Source organism: Plectropomus leopardus, chromosome 4 (genome assembly GCF_026936395.1).
Source record: "Plectropomus leopardus strain MGB_pleo_1.0 chromosome 4, ASM2693639v1, whole genome shotgun sequence".
NCBI classification, from domain to species: domain Eukaryota; kingdom Metazoa; phylum Chordata; class Actinopteri; order Perciformes; family Serranidae; genus Plectropomus; species Plectropomus leopardus.
Window position 1 is genome coordinate 13,843,208 of NC_142179.1, and position 18,528 is coordinate 13,861,735.

General features: G+C 38.5%; 2 protein-coding genes across 3 annotated transcripts in view; both read left to right on the forward strand.

Moving 5' to 3' along the window:
• The window catches only part of rnf122 (ring finger protein 122), a 21,726-nt gene extending 16,736 nt beyond the window's left edge, over window positions 1-4,990 (forward strand). For both annotated transcript variants that reach the window (XM_042487466.2, XM_088076606.1), the window contains exon 6: window positions 1,058-4,990. In XM_042487466.2, the coding sequence (XP_042343400.1) occupies window positions 1,058-1,172 (115 nt within the window). In that variant the 3' untranslated portion in view covers window positions 1,173-4,990. The remainder of the gene's footprint in view (window positions 1-1,057) is intronic.
• On the forward strand, window positions 3,632-18,050 carry LOC121944169 (chondroitin sulfate N-acetylgalactosaminyltransferase 1-like). The gene is made up of 12 exons (XM_042487872.2): window positions 3,632-3,755; window positions 7,466-7,607; window positions 8,343-8,455; window positions 9,967-10,585; window positions 10,676-10,776; window positions 10,897-11,075; window positions 11,985-12,201; window positions 12,492-12,593; window positions 13,256-13,437; window positions 16,232-16,326; window positions 16,421-16,502; window positions 17,492-18,050. Exons 4-12 carry the CDS (start codon window positions 10,154-10,156, stop codon window positions 17,773-17,775), a joined length of 1,674 nt encoding a protein of 557 aa, XP_042343806.2. The 5' UTR covers window positions 3,632-3,755; window positions 7,466-7,607; window positions 8,343-8,455; window positions 9,967-10,153; the 3' UTR covers window positions 17,776-18,050.
• Window positions 18,051-18,528: the final 478 nt, after the last annotated feature.

Genomic DNA, 18,528 nt, shown 5'->3' on the forward strand with positions numbered 1-18,528 from the left:
GTAATTTTCTTGTACTTTTTTACAATTTTTTAAGTCACTCAATGAGGTCTTCCCATGTTTTAGAAAGAAATCAAGCAAATTTGCTCTTGTTTCAAGGGGTTAATAAGAAGAGATCAATTGAAAGTGTATCAAGAAAGACATAAGTGATGTGAAGCATACTCACTGAGCGTCAGCCTCTGTGAAGATGGGAGACAGGACAGGATCTCCTGCACTCGACACACTGATGGTACTGGTGGTGCAGTGAAGCCAGCAGGCGATTGATTGAAATTCTCCGCTGAATCTCCCTGAACATCCTGGAGGTGGTACATTGTGCTGTAGAAGGTCTGAAAAACATGAGTGTTACATTTAAAGATCGGCTGCAGGAACATGGGCAGAAAAGACATTGGTTGGACTTTTACAGCACAAGTATTGGAGAAAATTAGAGATGTAAGAAAGGAGAAATGAACTCATAGAGGACTGAAGGAAAAACATGAGATGAAGACAGTCATTAAAGAACTTCATATAATTACAGGGCTCTCACAAGCTCATGCAGGAGCAGTGGTATATGACAAAGTTAATTTTCTCAATTATATTTTAAAGGCACAGTTTAGATCAAATTTATTGCACAATGTAAGGGCCATTGGTATTTTTCTCATGCAATTCTTTCTGCCTCGAAGTATTATCGCTTGGCAAAAATGAAGGCTGACTGTCGATTTAGTCAAGCCGACAGCTTGGAAATGTCTCTATCTGTTTTCATGTGCCCATTATGAACTGAATGAATGAATACACTCACTTTTGTTCTGTGTTGTTGGTAGTTGCTACTTTGACCAAAATGGAAAGCAATCTGGTTGTCTTTGCAACAGTGGTGTCTGTTTCTGCATGTAAAATCATGAAGGCAGGCCTTATAACGTTACATTGCTACATTTACTTAAGTAAAAGATCTCATTAATTCTTCCACGTGTACATGGATCTCAAGTTTTGGCTTTTGTTTTGACTGGTGAAACGTGTCAAAGTGAGAGACAGGAATCAGGATCTCATGCTCTTTGATTATCTCTCTCCTGTCTGATCTCCTGCTCAGGTGTCTGGTAAAGTGGCTGGAGGTTCGCTGCGTCTGCCCCATGTGCAACAAACCCATAGCCGGCCCCCCTGAGCAGCATCACAGCATAGGGACTCTTCTGGATGAACTGGTGTAACCTCTCAGTCCCTGACAGTTTGGGTGGGATGCCGGTGCTTGTGCCAAACCAGCTGATATGAAGTTAGCGACCAACATGAAGAGGGACACCGTTTATGCTGTTAAAAACACAGCAAACACACCAACATGATGATAATAAGTTGGGGTAACCTAGATACCACCCGGAGAAAGACTCTGAAGGATGCTGTTGCCTAGCAACCATCTCAGATATGGCAACACGACACCTTGTGGTGTCTGAGAGATTATCTCCAGCCACCCACACATCACTCCACCACTCTTCTTTCAGCGTCCCCCCTCTCCACTCATCTTCTCTTGTTGCCTCGAGTCAGGTTGAAGGCACCACCGAAGAAGAGTCTCATTTGTCACAGTGGGTGTTGAAGGATGACAGCGCCGGGTGGGAGGTGCCGATCCCCTTCGAGCATGTGTGAGTGTCGTATGTCTTGGTGGTCACTGATATGAAATAATATTGTCTGAGGTTTTAAACTCTTTCAGATGAGAGATTTTGACACAAAACCACAGAAAAAATATTTTCTGCTCAATATCCTGACCAGTAACACAAGAACATGTTGAAGAGTTTTACTGCTAACAATACAGTCAAAGATTTATCAAAAACAGCAGGTAGAACAAGGGTTCAACGGTCCAGTGTGTTGGATTTAGGGGAATATATTAGCAGAAATAGAATATACAACGAACAGACAACACTTTTGTTTTTTGTTCCCATTTTTCAGAGGTTTGAGTTAAAGACAGTGTTTATGTGACAAACCTGGTTAAAGTCATGGCATTTCACACTCACAATGTCCAGGCCTGGAAAAGTCAAGGAATTTTGTTATGTGTAACAAAATTCCTTGACTTTAGCATATATTTCCACAAAGAGAAATTAATTTAAAATAAATTAAACATTATGATTATAATTCTATGTACTTTTACTATGCTAGCAGGTCAGAATCACTCTCAACTTTCATACATTGAATTATAATTTGAACATTTATTGATAAGGTGATATTCAGTTAAAGTTGGTGACAAACTGACGTTGTGGTTTTATGATTAAAAGTGAGGGTTAACCAAGTTAACGTAAATGTCACCAAGCGTTTGTTTCCAAAGGAAACCTGTCAGTGTCAGTTAGCTCCTTTACAGTTAGATAACATTAGCTAGAAAGTAATTTTCATCCAATATTTTCATGGCACATGATACAAAGCACCTGTTAGCACATTATCCTATCAGCATGAGTTAAAATGAAAAGTTTTCACTCATGAAAACTAACATGCATCACTTGAACTAATATAACGTGACTTTTCCTCCATCACGAGAAACTAATGGGAGTCCCGTTTTTTTGTTTTTTTTTGTGTGTTGTTGTTTGGCTCCAACTACACAAATAGTTCAACTGCTGGAAGTGACAGCTGTTGCCTACCAACACAAAACTTATTCCTGCAAAATAGCAGGAAAAAACTTAAGCTACTTAAGGAGTCAGGTCTACATGTTATGCGAAGTGCAGCTGCTTAATATCATCTTACAATTATCTGTGTGTTTCCAGTGAAATAAGAGTCTATTAACTGTAGCAGGCCGTTGTACATTGTGTGTCTCTTTTGACTTACTGTCTGTCAAACATTTTAAAAGGGTCCTCGTCCTCGCACCACATCTTTGTAACGTAGTTAGAAGCACCACGCGGAGGTTAGCCAGCTAGCCGTACTGAAGACAACAGCACGGCTAACGGCTCCACACCTCCGTAGAAAAGCCCTCACAGCGGCTTGTTGAAGAGCACTGCTGCCACCAATGAGCCGAGCGTCCTGGGTTCACCTAACTGGATAACTAATAAAACAATAAACGAGACTGAAGACAGTATGACAGCTCCAACTGGGACCGTTGCCCATTTATTTTCCTTCACCAAAACTCCCACAAACGTGGCATGAGCCCTCAAAAGAGTGGAAGTTCCCCCCATTACTCTTTTTTCCTGCTAAAGGTAAACACACAATAGGCCTCCAAAACAGTCTGTTACACTAGTTAGATAACTACCAACCATTAATGTCCATCTAATCAGAGCAACCGAGTGAGTGATACATGAAGAGTTGAAAGTCCCAGTGCTAATGTACTATATATACAGGCCTCTCGACCAATGGGTTGGGCTCTTGTATTTTGTGTATAATCACCTGAAAATAACAGTTGTTTTTGTTACCTTACAAGAAGCTGTTTATATCTAAATGGGGTCGGGTTTATGATGTCTCCATATTAGATGTTTCTACAGTAGCTGAGTTCATTATTATTCTTTTTTGACATAAAATATCTTTGGGGGCCCTATGAGACAAACAACACTCCACCACTGTCCCAAAATAACCACATAAGACACCTTTAAGATAATCAAATGCTTGGGATTTATTTTAAAAAAATTGTGCAAAATAGTCAATAAAAATCCCAGCAAAACCAGCAGTCCCAGCAGCAGAGGGCTCTCCCCTCTGCTGCTGGAACAGGAGCTCTGAGCAGCTCCTCCTCAGTTCAGGTGCACCTAGTTAGGGATTGCAGCACACCTGTGCAGAGCTGCAGGAGAGAAAAGGAACAACTCAAACCTCTGGATCTTAATTAGAGAAAAAGGGTGAGCGCACATTTGCAGTAAGTAGCTGCGACAAGTAAAATAGCAGAGAAGAAATGTTGCTTTATATCATGAAACTGCCTTATTCAGTGTTTTTACTGGTTTAAATCAGTGGGTCCATGTGTTTTGGAGGAGAGGAGATCTGGTTGCAATCTCAAATCCTTACCACTAGATTCCACTAAATCCCCCAAAATCTTACATACTGGACCTTAACCAAAACCTACATAGGGGTTGATTAAAACTGGCATAAAAGAAATTAAAAACTTGTTTAAAAAGATTTGCTCCTAAGATTCTAAATTTAAGTCACTCTGGTTAAAAAACAATGTAAAAGGTGGATTTGGGTGTCATTAGTGGGACCTAAATTATTCATATTGCTTAGAAGAAGCAGCTTGAGCTGTCATCCACATGTAGCAAATTAATAAAGTAAGAAATAAGTCAAATTGATTTTCTTGCTGAAACATGCAACTGATAGTGATATTGGTGCCACCTCTACAGTGATATCATGTGTGTTCTATGTGTTATTTTTTTATTGTTCAGACATGTTTCATTGTGTAAATATACTGTAGATGGAAGGAACTGACGCCTGCCTTTCATTGTAACAGTTTGGTCCTTTGTTGAAATGTGTTGATTTTTTTTTTTTTTTTTTTAAGATATTGCACTTTAAATTCACAGAAAAACATGCCTTTGTTCTTTAAAATGTTAAACTAAAGTTTGGATGCAGCAGAGCAGGGCCCTTGTTTTCAGTTGTGGTGAATCTTTGATAAAAGTCTGTGAAGTGTCCAAGATGTTACTTCATCTGACGCAAAGGTTAGCAGCAGTGCAGACGCTCATTGTTGTTGTGTGAATTCATCTGGGAAGTATCTAAATCTCACTTTCATACATTTCTGTGGCATTATTGCTGCTGAATTTACATTCCTCGGTCAAAGTTTTTTTTGTGTGTGTTAGTGTGATTTATAGTGATTCAGAAAGCGAAACACTGCCTAGAATTGAGCACAAAACTCACAAAGCACATAGTCCAGATACTGAAGGCACCTGCACTGTAATTAAAAGCCAGACAGACACATACACACACACATGTGAGGCTGTTAAATTCACGAGTCTGCGTGCCAAAAAAAAAAAAAAAAAAAAAAAGTCGAAGAGATTTGTTCACTCTGATTCTGGCCACATTCCACATTTTGTTATTCAAACAGATGTAAATAACTTGAAACAATAATAAATACAGTTGTCTGTTTTGTTCAGCTTGTCTTATTTTTTTTCTGGTAGTCATACAGAATATCTGGCGCCATCATCAGGTCAAAGAATATACTAAATATATATTGATCTGTGACCTTTTTGTGACCCTTTAAGGCAAGCAACACTTTATTTTATCCGGCACATTTAAATTTAAGTGGAGGCACAACATGCTACAAAATGCTTGAGCTACAACAGAAGTCGCAGCAACAAATACTATTTGGACACAGAGGTAGGTAGAGAAGTAGGAATAAAAATTAAAATAATTGGATCAACAACCAATCAGAAATAATTATTTAGACATTTGAACCATTAAAAAAGCAAAAATGAAATAAAATTAAATCAAATACAGACCAGCAGTTGACCAATAACAAAATATTATATACATAAAATATATATGATAAAATACTAAAGTAGACATTGTGAGTATAGTAAGACTGGCTAGTCAGACTGTAAGGCATTGCTAAAAGCCAAATAAAGGCCTACTTTAACCCACTGCCACAGACCCGCGACAAATGACTTAACCAATTTGTTTCCTTCTCGAATTGTGTGATCTAAGTTAGTTTAATTTATGAGTGTTTTGGACAGGCAAAACTCTAGTAAATCACAAGAAAAAAAGCATTTCTTTAAAGCTTTGCCCTGCTCTTTTACTGTCTTGTTAAGTAATTCTGAAACTAACCATTATTTAAATTTTTGATTGATCTACTGTTGTTTATATAGTACTCAGAAAATGTCAGGAAGTTGTTTAAAAAAAAAAGTCCTTTATTAGTTGCCGAAACTAAAGGTGACTTCTTCAAATTATATTTTCTGTCAGCCCTGAAGAGGTTCCAGTGTTGTTATCTCGTGACTGATGACCAGTGAGAAAGATGTTTAGGTATTGAAAGGTCAGATAAGACCAGACACATAACATATGATCTCATTTGCTTGTTATGATATCTAATTACGCAGACAGTTTTTGTTCTTTGGCTTTTTTATTTGCCCCGAGTTTGAGAAATATGTCTCTGAGATTTATCATTTGCAACCAAAACTGACTGCAAGGCTCGGTAGCACTGACGATAATTAAGAAAATGTTTGTAGTTTGCTTTAAATTTTAGTTAAAAGTTAAAGTGCTAAAAATGTGAACCTATACTAACAATGTGTGTTTGTATTATTTATGTCCTCGATACACACCAGTAAGACTGCTTGACATAAAAACAGACATGAAGCAAGCATAGTGAATAATATAGATAAAGCCATAAAAAAGGGGAATTTTTAACAGCGCTGAAAGAAGTATTCAGCTTCTTTATTCAAGTAAAAGTACTAATACCACAAAGTAAAACTATAAGCTAAAGTCCTGCATTGAAAATGTTACTTAAGTAAAAGTAAGTAAGTATATTCAGAAAAAATGTACTTAAAGGGAAGAGCTGGATGAAGTGGCCGGGGAGAGGGAAGTCTGGGTTTCCCTGCTTAGGCTGCTGCCCCCGCGACCCGACCCCGGATAAGCGGAAGAAAATGGATGGATGGATGTACTTAAAGTATTCAAGTAAAAGTATCCAATGCATGTTTTTATGCAAAAATCTTTGTAAATCAGTTAAAGCGTTCAGATAAATGCAGTAAAGTACAGAATTTCCCTCTGAAATGCAGTGGAGTAAAAGTACAAATTTGAATGAAAAGAAAATACTCAAGTACAAGGACCTCAAATTTGTACTTAAGTGCAGTAATTGACTAAATGTAACTAGTTACTTCCCACCACTGATTTTTAAAGGACATAATGGTGCAATAAAGTGTAAATAATTATCTTAGCTTGAGATACAATTCACCTCACATTAGCTGAAAAACACCCCACTAATATATAGAATAATATAGCAATAATATACTGTTGTATCAATAACCACATGTTCTACTGTTTCCCTAAAACATTTTTCCTTTTTAACTTGAGTTTTAAACCATGTGACTGCATAATAACACTCAAATTTCACTTATTAAACCTTTTTTAAAATATCAATAATAACAATGAATAATCAAAAAAGACATTATAGTGAATGCATTCACTAAAATCTTGTTTAATCAAGTGAAAATGGCCTGAAACAAAGCAGGAAACGAAAAAATTTATAGGGAGTCAGAGCTTAGGAGTCGACATCTGAATGAAAACAAGGACCATCTGTACGCCGCCTCATTAAATGTGCAAGACCCCGTCCTATTGGTGGGTCCGACCGGTACCTAGCTATTTCTCTGCAGCAGATTGCAGGTGGCAGAGCATCGAAAGTCTGAAGGGCATTCCTTACTCCGGGTGCCTTCTAATTAGACTTAAGGGCAAGGAGGAGCCTCCGGAGGACCTGAAAGGGGATTCAGGATGGAGGCAGATGGTGAGAGATCTCATGTGGATGGAAATGAACACTGAGTCTGATAGAGAGGGAGAGAGGGAGGTGCTGGGAGGAGGTGGAGACCGAGAGGATAGGAGAGAGGAGGTACTCTGTTTGACCACTTCATCTCTCAATTTTTAGGATTTTTTTAAATCATTGAATGGATGAGTAAACTTCTGTGCTGACTTCCTGCAACAAAGCAAAAGCCCGCAAAAGAAGAAGAGAGCAGCTCAGGATGATGGACATCACGGTCGCAACTTTCCTTTGAGACTCACAGCAGTTGGTAATTATTTTAAAAAATCTTTTTAAAAATGCCTGTCCTTAATTACAGCTTTGTAGAGTGTTAAATACATGATAATGTTTGCATGTTTCAGCCTTTGATCTAATTTTTTTTGTCAGTCTCCTAATAATTTCTGATGATGACCCCCTGTGATTTACCGCCTTCAAGGTGTTCGACAGAGATGATGAAAGCTCTGCAGTCATTTTAAATAGATGAAAGGTTTTTATGTGAACCACAAGAGATGAAAGATTATAACCAAACTTTAATATTTAAGCTGAAGAACTCATGATGCTGTAGAAGGATTTTATCAGAGTGCACGATTTTTTTTTTTTTATTTAAATGACCTGAATTTTAATGGTAGAATGCTTTAAAAGGGGTCTGCATGTATGAACACATGCACACATGCATCAACACTCTCTCTCTCTCTCACACACACACACACACACACACACACTGCTTGGGTGGACCTGGAAACATAAGCAAGTCTTTCATGAGATCAGCCTCTACCTGAGCAATAAAGAGCCATCTGTGCTGTGAATAAACTGATGATGGCAACACACACACACACACACACACACACACACACACACACACACACACACACACACACACACACACACTCACAGGGTGGAGAGACACACAGAGAAATGCTTGTTTCTGTCACTTCCCACCTTCAGCGTCGTGGCACTGGAGAGTGAATGTAAGGTCAGGTTATTTCTCTTTCTGTGCATTTTAAAGCAGCCAACCTGAACCTGACCAGCAGTCCAACAGCAGCGATATGAGGGAAACGGACTGGAAGTAAAATAATCTGCTTGCAAAACACTGAAGCACATCAGGACGAGACTGACCAGGTTGGTTGGTTTACTTTATCTGGTTATCATTCGATTCGTTTCTTGGAGACGTTGTGAGATTTTCTTCATGTTTTTTTCTGTAAAGTCCTGTGAGACTTCCTAATGACAATATGCTGTTGCTGTTATTTTCACAATAAGTGCACAATCAACCAAATTGAATCTGTCTCCATGCGAATGATTCAACATTTGACTAATTAAGACAGATGGCTCATTATTTGTCCTCAAGGGATAATTCTTTTGTATTGGTAAACAGTAGTTACCTTCCAAAGGGTCAGGAACCCCCAAAGGGGTTTCCAAAATAAATGTGAGGTAACTTCTTTACAACAAATTTAAAATTATTTTATCTGACTTTTCTCTACGCTTTGATTTGTAGGCCTAGACACAAAGACAGCATGACTCAATGCAAAGTCAGTCTGTTGGGGTCATCCCCATATTGCCAGGGTCCTGTGTCTCTTGATATAAACTAACATTATAAGAGATTGGTAAGGGTGTCTCAGTTCAAATTGCAAAAGAACGAAGGGATATGAACGTTTACAATGCAATCTGAAAGGTAAATATCTGTTCAGCCACTGTGAAGATATAAAAACACACAAATAGAAGAAGCTGACATGGCACTTCACTGAAGTTGTACTTTTAAGATATCTGATGACAAATTATAAATTGATTAATAATAAGTCGATTTACTGATTGGTTGAAATATAAAGTTCTTATGTCAAAAAAACTGTCTTTCCCATACATATGAGGACATACGTTTCGAAGAGTATAACATATAGTATAATATAACATCAGAAGGCTATAAACTGTAGGTGGATGATTTCAACATATTGACTCAGGTGGAAACATACATTGAACTTTCAAATTAGGCAAATATATTGCTTAAAACTTGCCTTTGGATGGTCTCCTTAAACAGTCATATTAAGAGTATATTAAGCTGGGGGACATAGATAAGCTCCTGCTCCGTCTGTCACTCAACCACTTTGATCCTGAAATATCTCAACATTCAGCCTATTGGATGAATTACTGTGATTTTTTTGGCACAGACATTCATGGTCCTCAGAGGAAGAGTCATAATAACTTTGAAGATCCTCTAGTGTCACCATTAGGTTAAAACTTGCTTCGGTTTAGGAAAAACCTCTTTATAATGAATAAAATTTCTGTGTTTAGAGCTTATTAGCAAATGTTAGCATGCTGTTTGATGTGGTGAATATTACATCAGCCTGCTGACGTTAGCATGTAGCACAAAGCACTGCTGTGCTGAGGTGCAGCCTCACAGTTTTGCTAGCACGTCTGAAGACTCGGAGTTTTGTTTCCTTGTATGGGTTAAAGGCCTCAAAAAATCCTAAAAATGAACAATCTGAGACAGAAAAGCCCTTGCTGGTTGAACTGCACACAGTTTGTGTTTATAACCTGTATTTAGGAGTCAAAAGTAAACTTTTTAATTCATTTTATGGGGTCAGAAGTCTAAGAAATTGGGAAGCACTGCTTTAAAATGTATATTGTTGTCATTGTAGGGAGTTTGAGTGCTGTGATGACCTTTGCACTTCCATGTGAAACAAACAAATTGGCCCAACATTCAAGAGAAATGAATGTTTGGACATCGGGTGAAGATGCAGCCTGAGGATGATACGGACAATATGAGAAAACCGGAGGACGTCTTGAAACCATGGACTGCTCATCTTTTTGTGTGTGCATCTCCACATGACAAAAGCACGGTCATGTTTTTATGAGCCTCAAGAGTTTGAAGACTTTTTAAAAAGACAATCTGCCATGCTTAAACGGTGGCTTTTAGCCCTGCTGGCCCGGGTCGGCCTCATCGTGCTGGGCCTCTGCTGCTGCCTGTTCCTGTTCTACCTCCTCGCCTGTAAACCGTCGGCTCACAGCAGCCAGCAGTCCCCGCTGTGGTCTGGAGCGGCCACCAGTAAGGAGGGATACATGGCGTTGTTGCAGGAGAGGGAAGACTCTCACAAACATTACATCAACAGCCTGACAAAGCAGATAGCGCAGCTGAAGGAGGCTCTCCAGGAGAGGACGCAGCAGCTTCAGGAGTCCCTGGAAAAAGCCAAAACAAGAGGGATTCTGCCTCAGGGTCTGGAGAGCCTGCACAAAACCCCGACACAGACTGACCTAAAGGTAGGGAAACTTGACAGTAACATGTGCTGATGAGACAAATGGAGCGTGGCGTTAAAGATGTAGTAGTAAATGTTACATCATGTCCTGCAGGAGTTCCTACGCTCCCAGCTGAGCCAGGCGGAGGTGAACTCAGGTGTAAAGCTGCCCAGCGAATACGCTGTGATTCCTTTTGACACGTTCACCCTGCGGAGGTGAGTGGGACAGCCATTCATCGGTAAGGACAACAGTAGTACTACAGGAGTGCTTCTGATGTCAAGTCTTACCTCATGCCTCTTCATAGAGTGTTTTATTTTTCATGTCCTGTCACTCAGGGTGTACCAGCTGGAGACGGGGCTGACCAGGCACCCAGAGGAGAGGCCTGTGAGGAGAGACCGCAGAGACGAGCTGATCAGCACAGTGGAAACAGCTCTGCATGTCCTGAACGGACCTCAGCAACACACAGACAACACCAGGCGGAAACACACATACTCCCCTTCAGACTTCATCGAAGGTGAGAAAGATCATAATCATTATTATGCTGTGCTATGTCATGTTATATTATATTATATTATAGGCTTTATTGTCCTAGTGGGAAACTTGTTGTCTTTTTGCATTTAACGTAAAGCATCGTTGAGAACTTAGAAAAGCGCTATATAAGTCCTGTTATTGTAGTATTCATCATCATCATTAAAACATTGAAGGACTATGCGATTAGGTTGTAATTATACAAAAGACAGAGACATTGTAGAGAATTTCAATTTAGTTTAATAATAACAACTGTTTATATACCAATTATTTACAAAGTGCTAGAGGAAGCAAAGGTAGGAATTTGGGGAATAATAAAAATAAACATCTACAAATATGTCCAAACACAAAAAGGTCAAAAAAAGTAAAACAAAAAGGCAAAAAAGAAATATGTATACAAAGGGTCAACAAGAATAAAGCAAATAAAAGGAATATAATTAATAAAACTGGCAGATCTTGAAAGGCAGTTAAAGTACTAAATAAATAAAATTTTAGAATCTAAGACTATATGCAATAAAATACAATAAAACAAATATAAAAATAATATAAGAAGATGACATCCCATCAGTGGGGACTAAACAAAGATAAGAAGATAAAAACAAAAGATAGATGAACAAATAAATAAATGAAAACATGAAAAGATGGTAAGAACAGGACATAAAAAGGATAAGGTATGAATAAATACAGTTAGAGCAGCAAAATGAGGAAAAGACGTAAAACTGAATAAATAAATAAATAAAGTTAGTTTGCTGTATTGAGTAAATATGAAGAAAGTTATTTCAAACTTAACTTAATATGCAGTAATTATCCCAGTAATTAAATTTTCTAAAAAAAATGTAGTAAAATAATTTTTAATATACCAATAAATAGATAAGTGTGTCTGCCTGTGTGATAGGGCTGACTCGTACGGAGCGGGACAGAGGAACCATTTACGAGCTCACGTTTAAAGGCGACGGCCCGCAGGACTTCACACAGCTCGTGCTCTTCAGGCCGTTTGGTCCTGTGATGAAGGTGAAGAGCGAGAGCGTGGACACGCACAGCACGCTCATCAACATCATCGTACCTCTTTCCAAGAGAGCAGAAGCATTCAGGCAGTTCATCAACAACTTCAGGTATCATGTAGAAAGTGTATTAACGCACCAACACCAGCTGTGATTGTATCAGAACATTATTGATCTCACACTTAAGTAGAGCGTTTAGAAGTGCAGAGTGAATCCTTATCTTAATAGAGTAGCTGGTTTAAAGCCAAAAAGAGTCCTTTACTCCTCAGATAAAATGGGAAGTTTAAACATGTGAGTCAAAGTGTTGTCCTTATCTGAAAAAAATGGTAGATACTCTCTTGATAAAGCATATAAAGTTGGGACTAACACATGTTTATTTGTATAATCTGTGTTCTGTTCAGAGAAGTGTGCATCCAGCAGGACGGCCGGGTTCATCTGACTGTGGTCTACTTTGGTCGAGATCAGATAGACCTGGTAAAAGCCATGCTGGACCAAACCACCAGGTAATACAGTCAATTTACAGTTCAATGGTGTGTTAAAGTAAACAATAAGTTCTTCCTGTGATCTTGGAGAGGATTATCACCTGTGCTGTTTAACCCTTTGAAACCTGGAGCCACATCACTTTTCTTGTGCACCTTTCAGATGCCTTAACTCTTATGTAACCCTTAGAAACCTGAGATATCTGTGCAATTTCTTTCAAAAACATGGGGACGAAAGGCAATGGGTAGCTTGGTAAGAAAAGATTGGATTTAAGAAAAAATAAAAATTAAAAGCTTGGAAAAATGTCTAGGAAAAAAGAAAAAAAATGGGAAAAACTATATTCATAATTAAGATAATTTAAAGATTACGTTACATAATTATTATAATATTTTTAAGCATTCTTTTCAAATATTGTTTGCTATTTTTGTAACTTTCTATTTAATTTTCTTTTATTCTTTCTTTTTTCTTTCTTTCTTTCATTATTTTTATTTATTTATTTATACTAACTTTCAGATACTACAAATTTCTTGCTAATTTTCAGGTTATGTCTACTATAGTCCCTCATTGCCTTTTTTCTGTTTTTGAAGGAAATCAGCCCAGTTTTCTCAGGTTTCAAAGGGTTAAATTGAAGAACATCACTGACACAGATTCCCCATAAAAGCCCTCCTGTCTTCCTCTTCTTCAGAGAGACTCGTTTCAGGAGCTTCACTTTGATCCAGCTGAATGAGGAGTTTTCCCGTGGTCGGGGTTTAGACGTGGGCGCTAGAGCTTGGAGGCGCAGCCAGAACGTCCTGCTCTTTTTCTGTGATGTCGACATCCACTTCACCGCTGACTTCTTAACTTCCTGTCGTCTCAACTCAGAACCTGGTGAGAGAGAAAGTGGATGTATGAAACATTTACATGTGAGGTTTTTCAACATCATGCAACATTTACCACATCTTGCAGAGATGTCGTACAGGCTTGATTCATACTGTAACCTTTTTCTTTAAGAATAAAACAACTTAGAGCGAATAATAATAACATTGACCATAAAATATCAAATAATACCTGTTTGAAGCTACTGCAGAAAAATAAACTTTTGTAATATTTGGTGAAACTGTCAATATCTACTGATATTATGCATGCATCTCTTACAAAGCTGTCAGTGATGTCAGTCACTCAGTTAACTGCAATCAAACTGAGTTTCTCACCTTTTGTTTAGTGCACTGTTTAAAGGTAAATCATTTAAAATGATGAAGTTTTCACCTGCTGGTGGGCGCTTCTTCTACTACAGCTTGACTGTTTTCTAGCATGGCAGCAGGATAACAAACTTCCTCATTTTTTTTAGCTAAACTGAGTTTTTGAAAAGATGTTTCAAAAGATTTGACTTGAGACATTATCAGGCAATAGGCAATGGTATGAGAGTCTAAATTTATATTTAATAAGTGCTGCGTAGTTTGACAGTTCGACTGCAATTCACTTGCAGTGATTGACATGACTGACAGCTGCGTTCAAGATTCCTCAAATCTGATTGGTTGCTTTTGTCCACACGCCTTAATGCAATTATAACCAAAACAAGGGGGCACAGGAACATGATTTTATTTTGTTTTTCTTTGGCATAGACTATATAAAATAATGGTAGCTACCATGAGACCCTTTGGTTTGTGGACCCATGTTTGAGGCCTTAACTATGGCATTTTGGCCATTGCCATCTTGTTTTATTTGAAGTCAGAAGTGACCATATTTGGATGAGAGGGTGGAGCTGTGGAGGAGCGAGGGTTGGATAGACTGTATATAAAGATGGATAACATGACAATCCCCTCAAAGTGCAGTTTTTCAATCTCGATCGCCCCCTGGTGTCTGTCTGCAGCATAGGTCATAAAGACTGCCCCTCCATGTTAGTGAAGGGACATAGGCCGAACTAAAAGCTCAAAGTACACGCCAGATAAATTTTTCCCAAAGATGGTTTTTGTCTCTGAAGGTAGTTCTTATCACCCTGATGTTTGTTCAAGTGTTTGTTTTTATGATTTGGTTCAGTTTTTGTAGAGTTATCAAATTCTGCAATCATTTTCTGCCATGATCGACAGCTGTGACAGCCAATCCATGCATTCGCATTCAGTGGGGCTGCTCAGGATTTGTCGTACAGGTCTCAGCTCCGATTGATATCACCAGCACAATATGGTAGTGGCTGTATCCTTGATATTTTAGCTTTACTTAAGCATAGTGGGGGTAAGTGACCTCCCGCAGAAGCAGACAGCCTGTCACTCAGGCGGCCCCACCCTTAACTATGCAAAACTTTTGGCCTTATTAAAATGTGAATGGGTAAGTTTTGAAAAATCATCCATCCTGCAGTTGTCATGAGGGTTGAAATAGGCCTTTCTTACAGCAGACACCTGAACTTGTTATAGTAGAAAAAGCAAAGGTGTTACCAATAATCCTAACGATGTTGTGTTCAATGCTTCAGGGAGTGTGACAGTGAGCAAAGGATCCTGAACTCAAAGCAGCCATACTATATACAGTTCCTACTGTGACAGTTCAAAATGTCAAAATGTGACTTGCTTTTAAGGCACACCACAATCATCAGCCACCTGAGGTTGCTGCTTGTTTGGGTTTTTTCCACAGTTACATATCTTATGTACTTCTGTCTGGATATATTGTGATTACATCAAATATGACAGAAACTTATTTCTCTAATAGTTACAAACTGTAGCTGTAAGTCATATTGTCTCCACCATCTGTTTCACTGCATTATTTAAAGGCCCTGCACATCCCCACAGGTGTTTTCAATTACTCCAACTGATTGGACCTCTGCTCAGGTTGAAGCTGGGCACAGTTATGTGAGGTCAGAGTCCATGTCCTATTGAGCCAATTCAATTTGTATGCCATATGGAGTGGTCTCCCCTCCATTTCAATTGGGCACATAAAATTACACATGCTGCTTATGTTGGCCTGCACTGACTCTGTGCAGCAGGTACGAAATGTTCAAATGCTGCAACAGCTTCATGAACAATGAAGACAATGAGGGAAAATAAGCACATATTTCATGACTTGTTGTTGCTGAATCATGTTGTACTGTTTCTGCAAAAAAGGAAAAAAAAATCAACATCTCCAACACTTTCTGCTGTTAGATTCAGCATCACACCTGCCGCCAGCTGTCCATTTCAGCATATTTTCTGCCCTCGCTGCTGTGTCAAGGAGCATGCCAGAACAGGCCATTGGAGCTCTGTCAACCTTAGTCATAGCTATATAAGATTTACATACACAAAGATATCATGGAGTCAGGAAAAGGGTGGATAAGAGTGTTAAAGGTGTAAGATGACAAACCATAAAAAGAAGAAGAAAACTAACTGCGGAGATGCCAATGTCTGCACTGTACTTACCAGAGATCAGTTAGCAGTCTGTTAATTCTCTGTTCAGGCCTGATGTTTTTTGCAGCTCTTCCTCTTTTCACTCCAGTCACACCTCTGCTTGTGCTGCCAGTAATGAAAAATGCATTTTCTTGCTGCCAGGTGTAAAACAAAAGATGTGCTTACTGCAGCCTGATGGTGTTTTAAAATATCACAAATGACGATAGTTTTCATTATTTTATTAGTTCTTCTTTACAAGCTCTACTTGTAGAAAACAAACCACAATAATAAATTAATATGAACTTTTGTCTCTTTCACCTGTTTTTTGTCTCTAGGTAAGAGAGTGTACTATCCAGTGCTCTTCAGCCAGTACAACCCATCTATTATCTACAGTAACCAGACACTTCTACCCTCTGTTCAACAGCAGCTGGTGGGTAAAAAATTACAATATACCAACAGCTGCATGTAATAAATTACATATGTGGTCAGGATGTAAGAGACTGATTTGTTCCTTTTCGTCTCAGGTGATAAGGAAGGAATCTGGATTCTGGAGAGACTTTGGGTTTGGCATGACATGCCAGTACAGGTCTGACTTCCTCAACATAGGTAATGGGAAAGCTTGTGTTATTGTATGTTTTGTGAGACAAAAAACAATTAAATATCACAATACACATACTGTATATGGCAGTAGATGAATGCATTTTATATAAAATTTCATTATTTTCCTTTTGGTGATTCCCTTAATGTCGCAACAGTAATTGTACATGAACAGCTAAAGTCTTTCACCCCCTGATATCTTGTTAGTTTGCAGCTTTGAATGATCTCTCTCTGCTTTATGCCCTTTCCTTGTTTAAATACATCAAGTTAAAGTTGGGATAAGTGATTTCATTTTGGCATCACTTGGCAAAAATCCCATAATAAGCTGACAGAGAGAAAACAGACTTCTGCACCTCATCTTGGCTCTGTTGTCAGGTGTTCAAAAATCAGGAACATGATGGGCGACTTTGGCCAATTAAAGATCATTTCAAAGAGAGGGTGTCCTGCAAATGCAGATACTCGTGCAAGTCCATTTGGTGAAAGCCTGATTCAGTGGTGAGGAATCCTGCCTGCTTTTCCAGCAGTGGAAACAACTGCCTACACTGCAAAGTTACCCGAAAAAGGAAGACTGATTTATCAAAAGAGATTGTGTAAGAGAGTCTGACAATAAACAAAATAACACACGTCTCAGTATTGGAGAAGTGTTTCAGAGATGGGGAGAAGATATGTGATATGAAGAGATGTTAAACCATCTTCTGTGAGAACTAAAGAGTCACAGCTGCGGCTTAAACTAAGCCCAGTGTGTCCTCCATTCATCCTCCCCGCTATAAACTGTTTGCCAGGAGGACAGCGGCAAACAGCGGACAGGAGGAGGATGTATTTTCAAAATGTGCCATTTTATTGTTTGTTTGTTTTTTTGTTTTCTTTTTTTACCTTTTTGTGTTTCTGCCTACCCCAGCTTTAAGGAAACATTATTCCCCTCAACTGCTATTTGTGACTAAGATTTTTACTCAGCAATTGAAAAAAAACCATATTTAAACTTCTTTGCTTCGTTGCAGGTGGTTTTGACCGTAACATTAAAGGTTGGGGGTTGGAGGACGTTCACCTGTACAGGAAGTACCTGCACAGTAAACTGATGGTGATTCGCTCTCCATCTCGGGGCCTTTTCCACTTGTGGCATGAGAAGAACTGTGCAGACGAGCTCCCTCCAGACAAATACAAGATGTGTATGCAGACCAAAGCCATGAGCGAAGCCTCTCACGGTCAGCTGGGGGAGCTGTTCTTCAGACGAGAGATTGAGGCTCATTTGAGCTCCCAGAGAGGGACAAACAGAGCAACATGATGAAGACAATAAAAAGGACAATATAACAGGGCTTTGGCGATTTCAGTCACTGCTTTGTATGTTCCTGTTGTCATGATAATTTGTGTTTGCTCACATTATTCAGCTTAAAAAAAGATGATTTACTGTGATTATTGTTCTCCATAAAGACACATAAACAAGTGCAAATAAAGACTGATAAAGACACATAAACAAGTGCAAATAATGACTGATAAAGACACATTAACTTGTGCAAATAATGACTGATATATTTTGTGTAAATAAAAAAGTTAACTGTGTGACCTATTTGTATGTTTTATTCCCACAGGGGAAAAATGTTGATAGTTTAATTGTTTTAATTTTGTGTCCTTAATAAAAAGCTGGTATTCCCAAACTTTTTTAATTCATAACCGCACTGGAAGCAGCAAAAAAAAAAAAAAAAAAAAAATCCCCTTGTCTCTTTTCATCAACCAGTAACATTAAACAGAAAATAAAATAATCAATAACTTGAATCACGTGGATTTTCATCTATCTTTCTCTTCAGTGTCTGTTGTGCAAAAGTAAGGTAATCTTTGCCCAAATGATCCCATGCAAAAGAACAAATATATTCTTGCTTTTTGGGGGTAACACTTTATGATAAATGTGCAACTCATATTCTTATGTAATGCTTCACTAATGCATGACTCATCAGGATTTTATGCATTAATGAATCATGCATTAGATATGATTTGTACCCTTATTATACATTTTTATCCACATTCAAAAAATATATAGGAA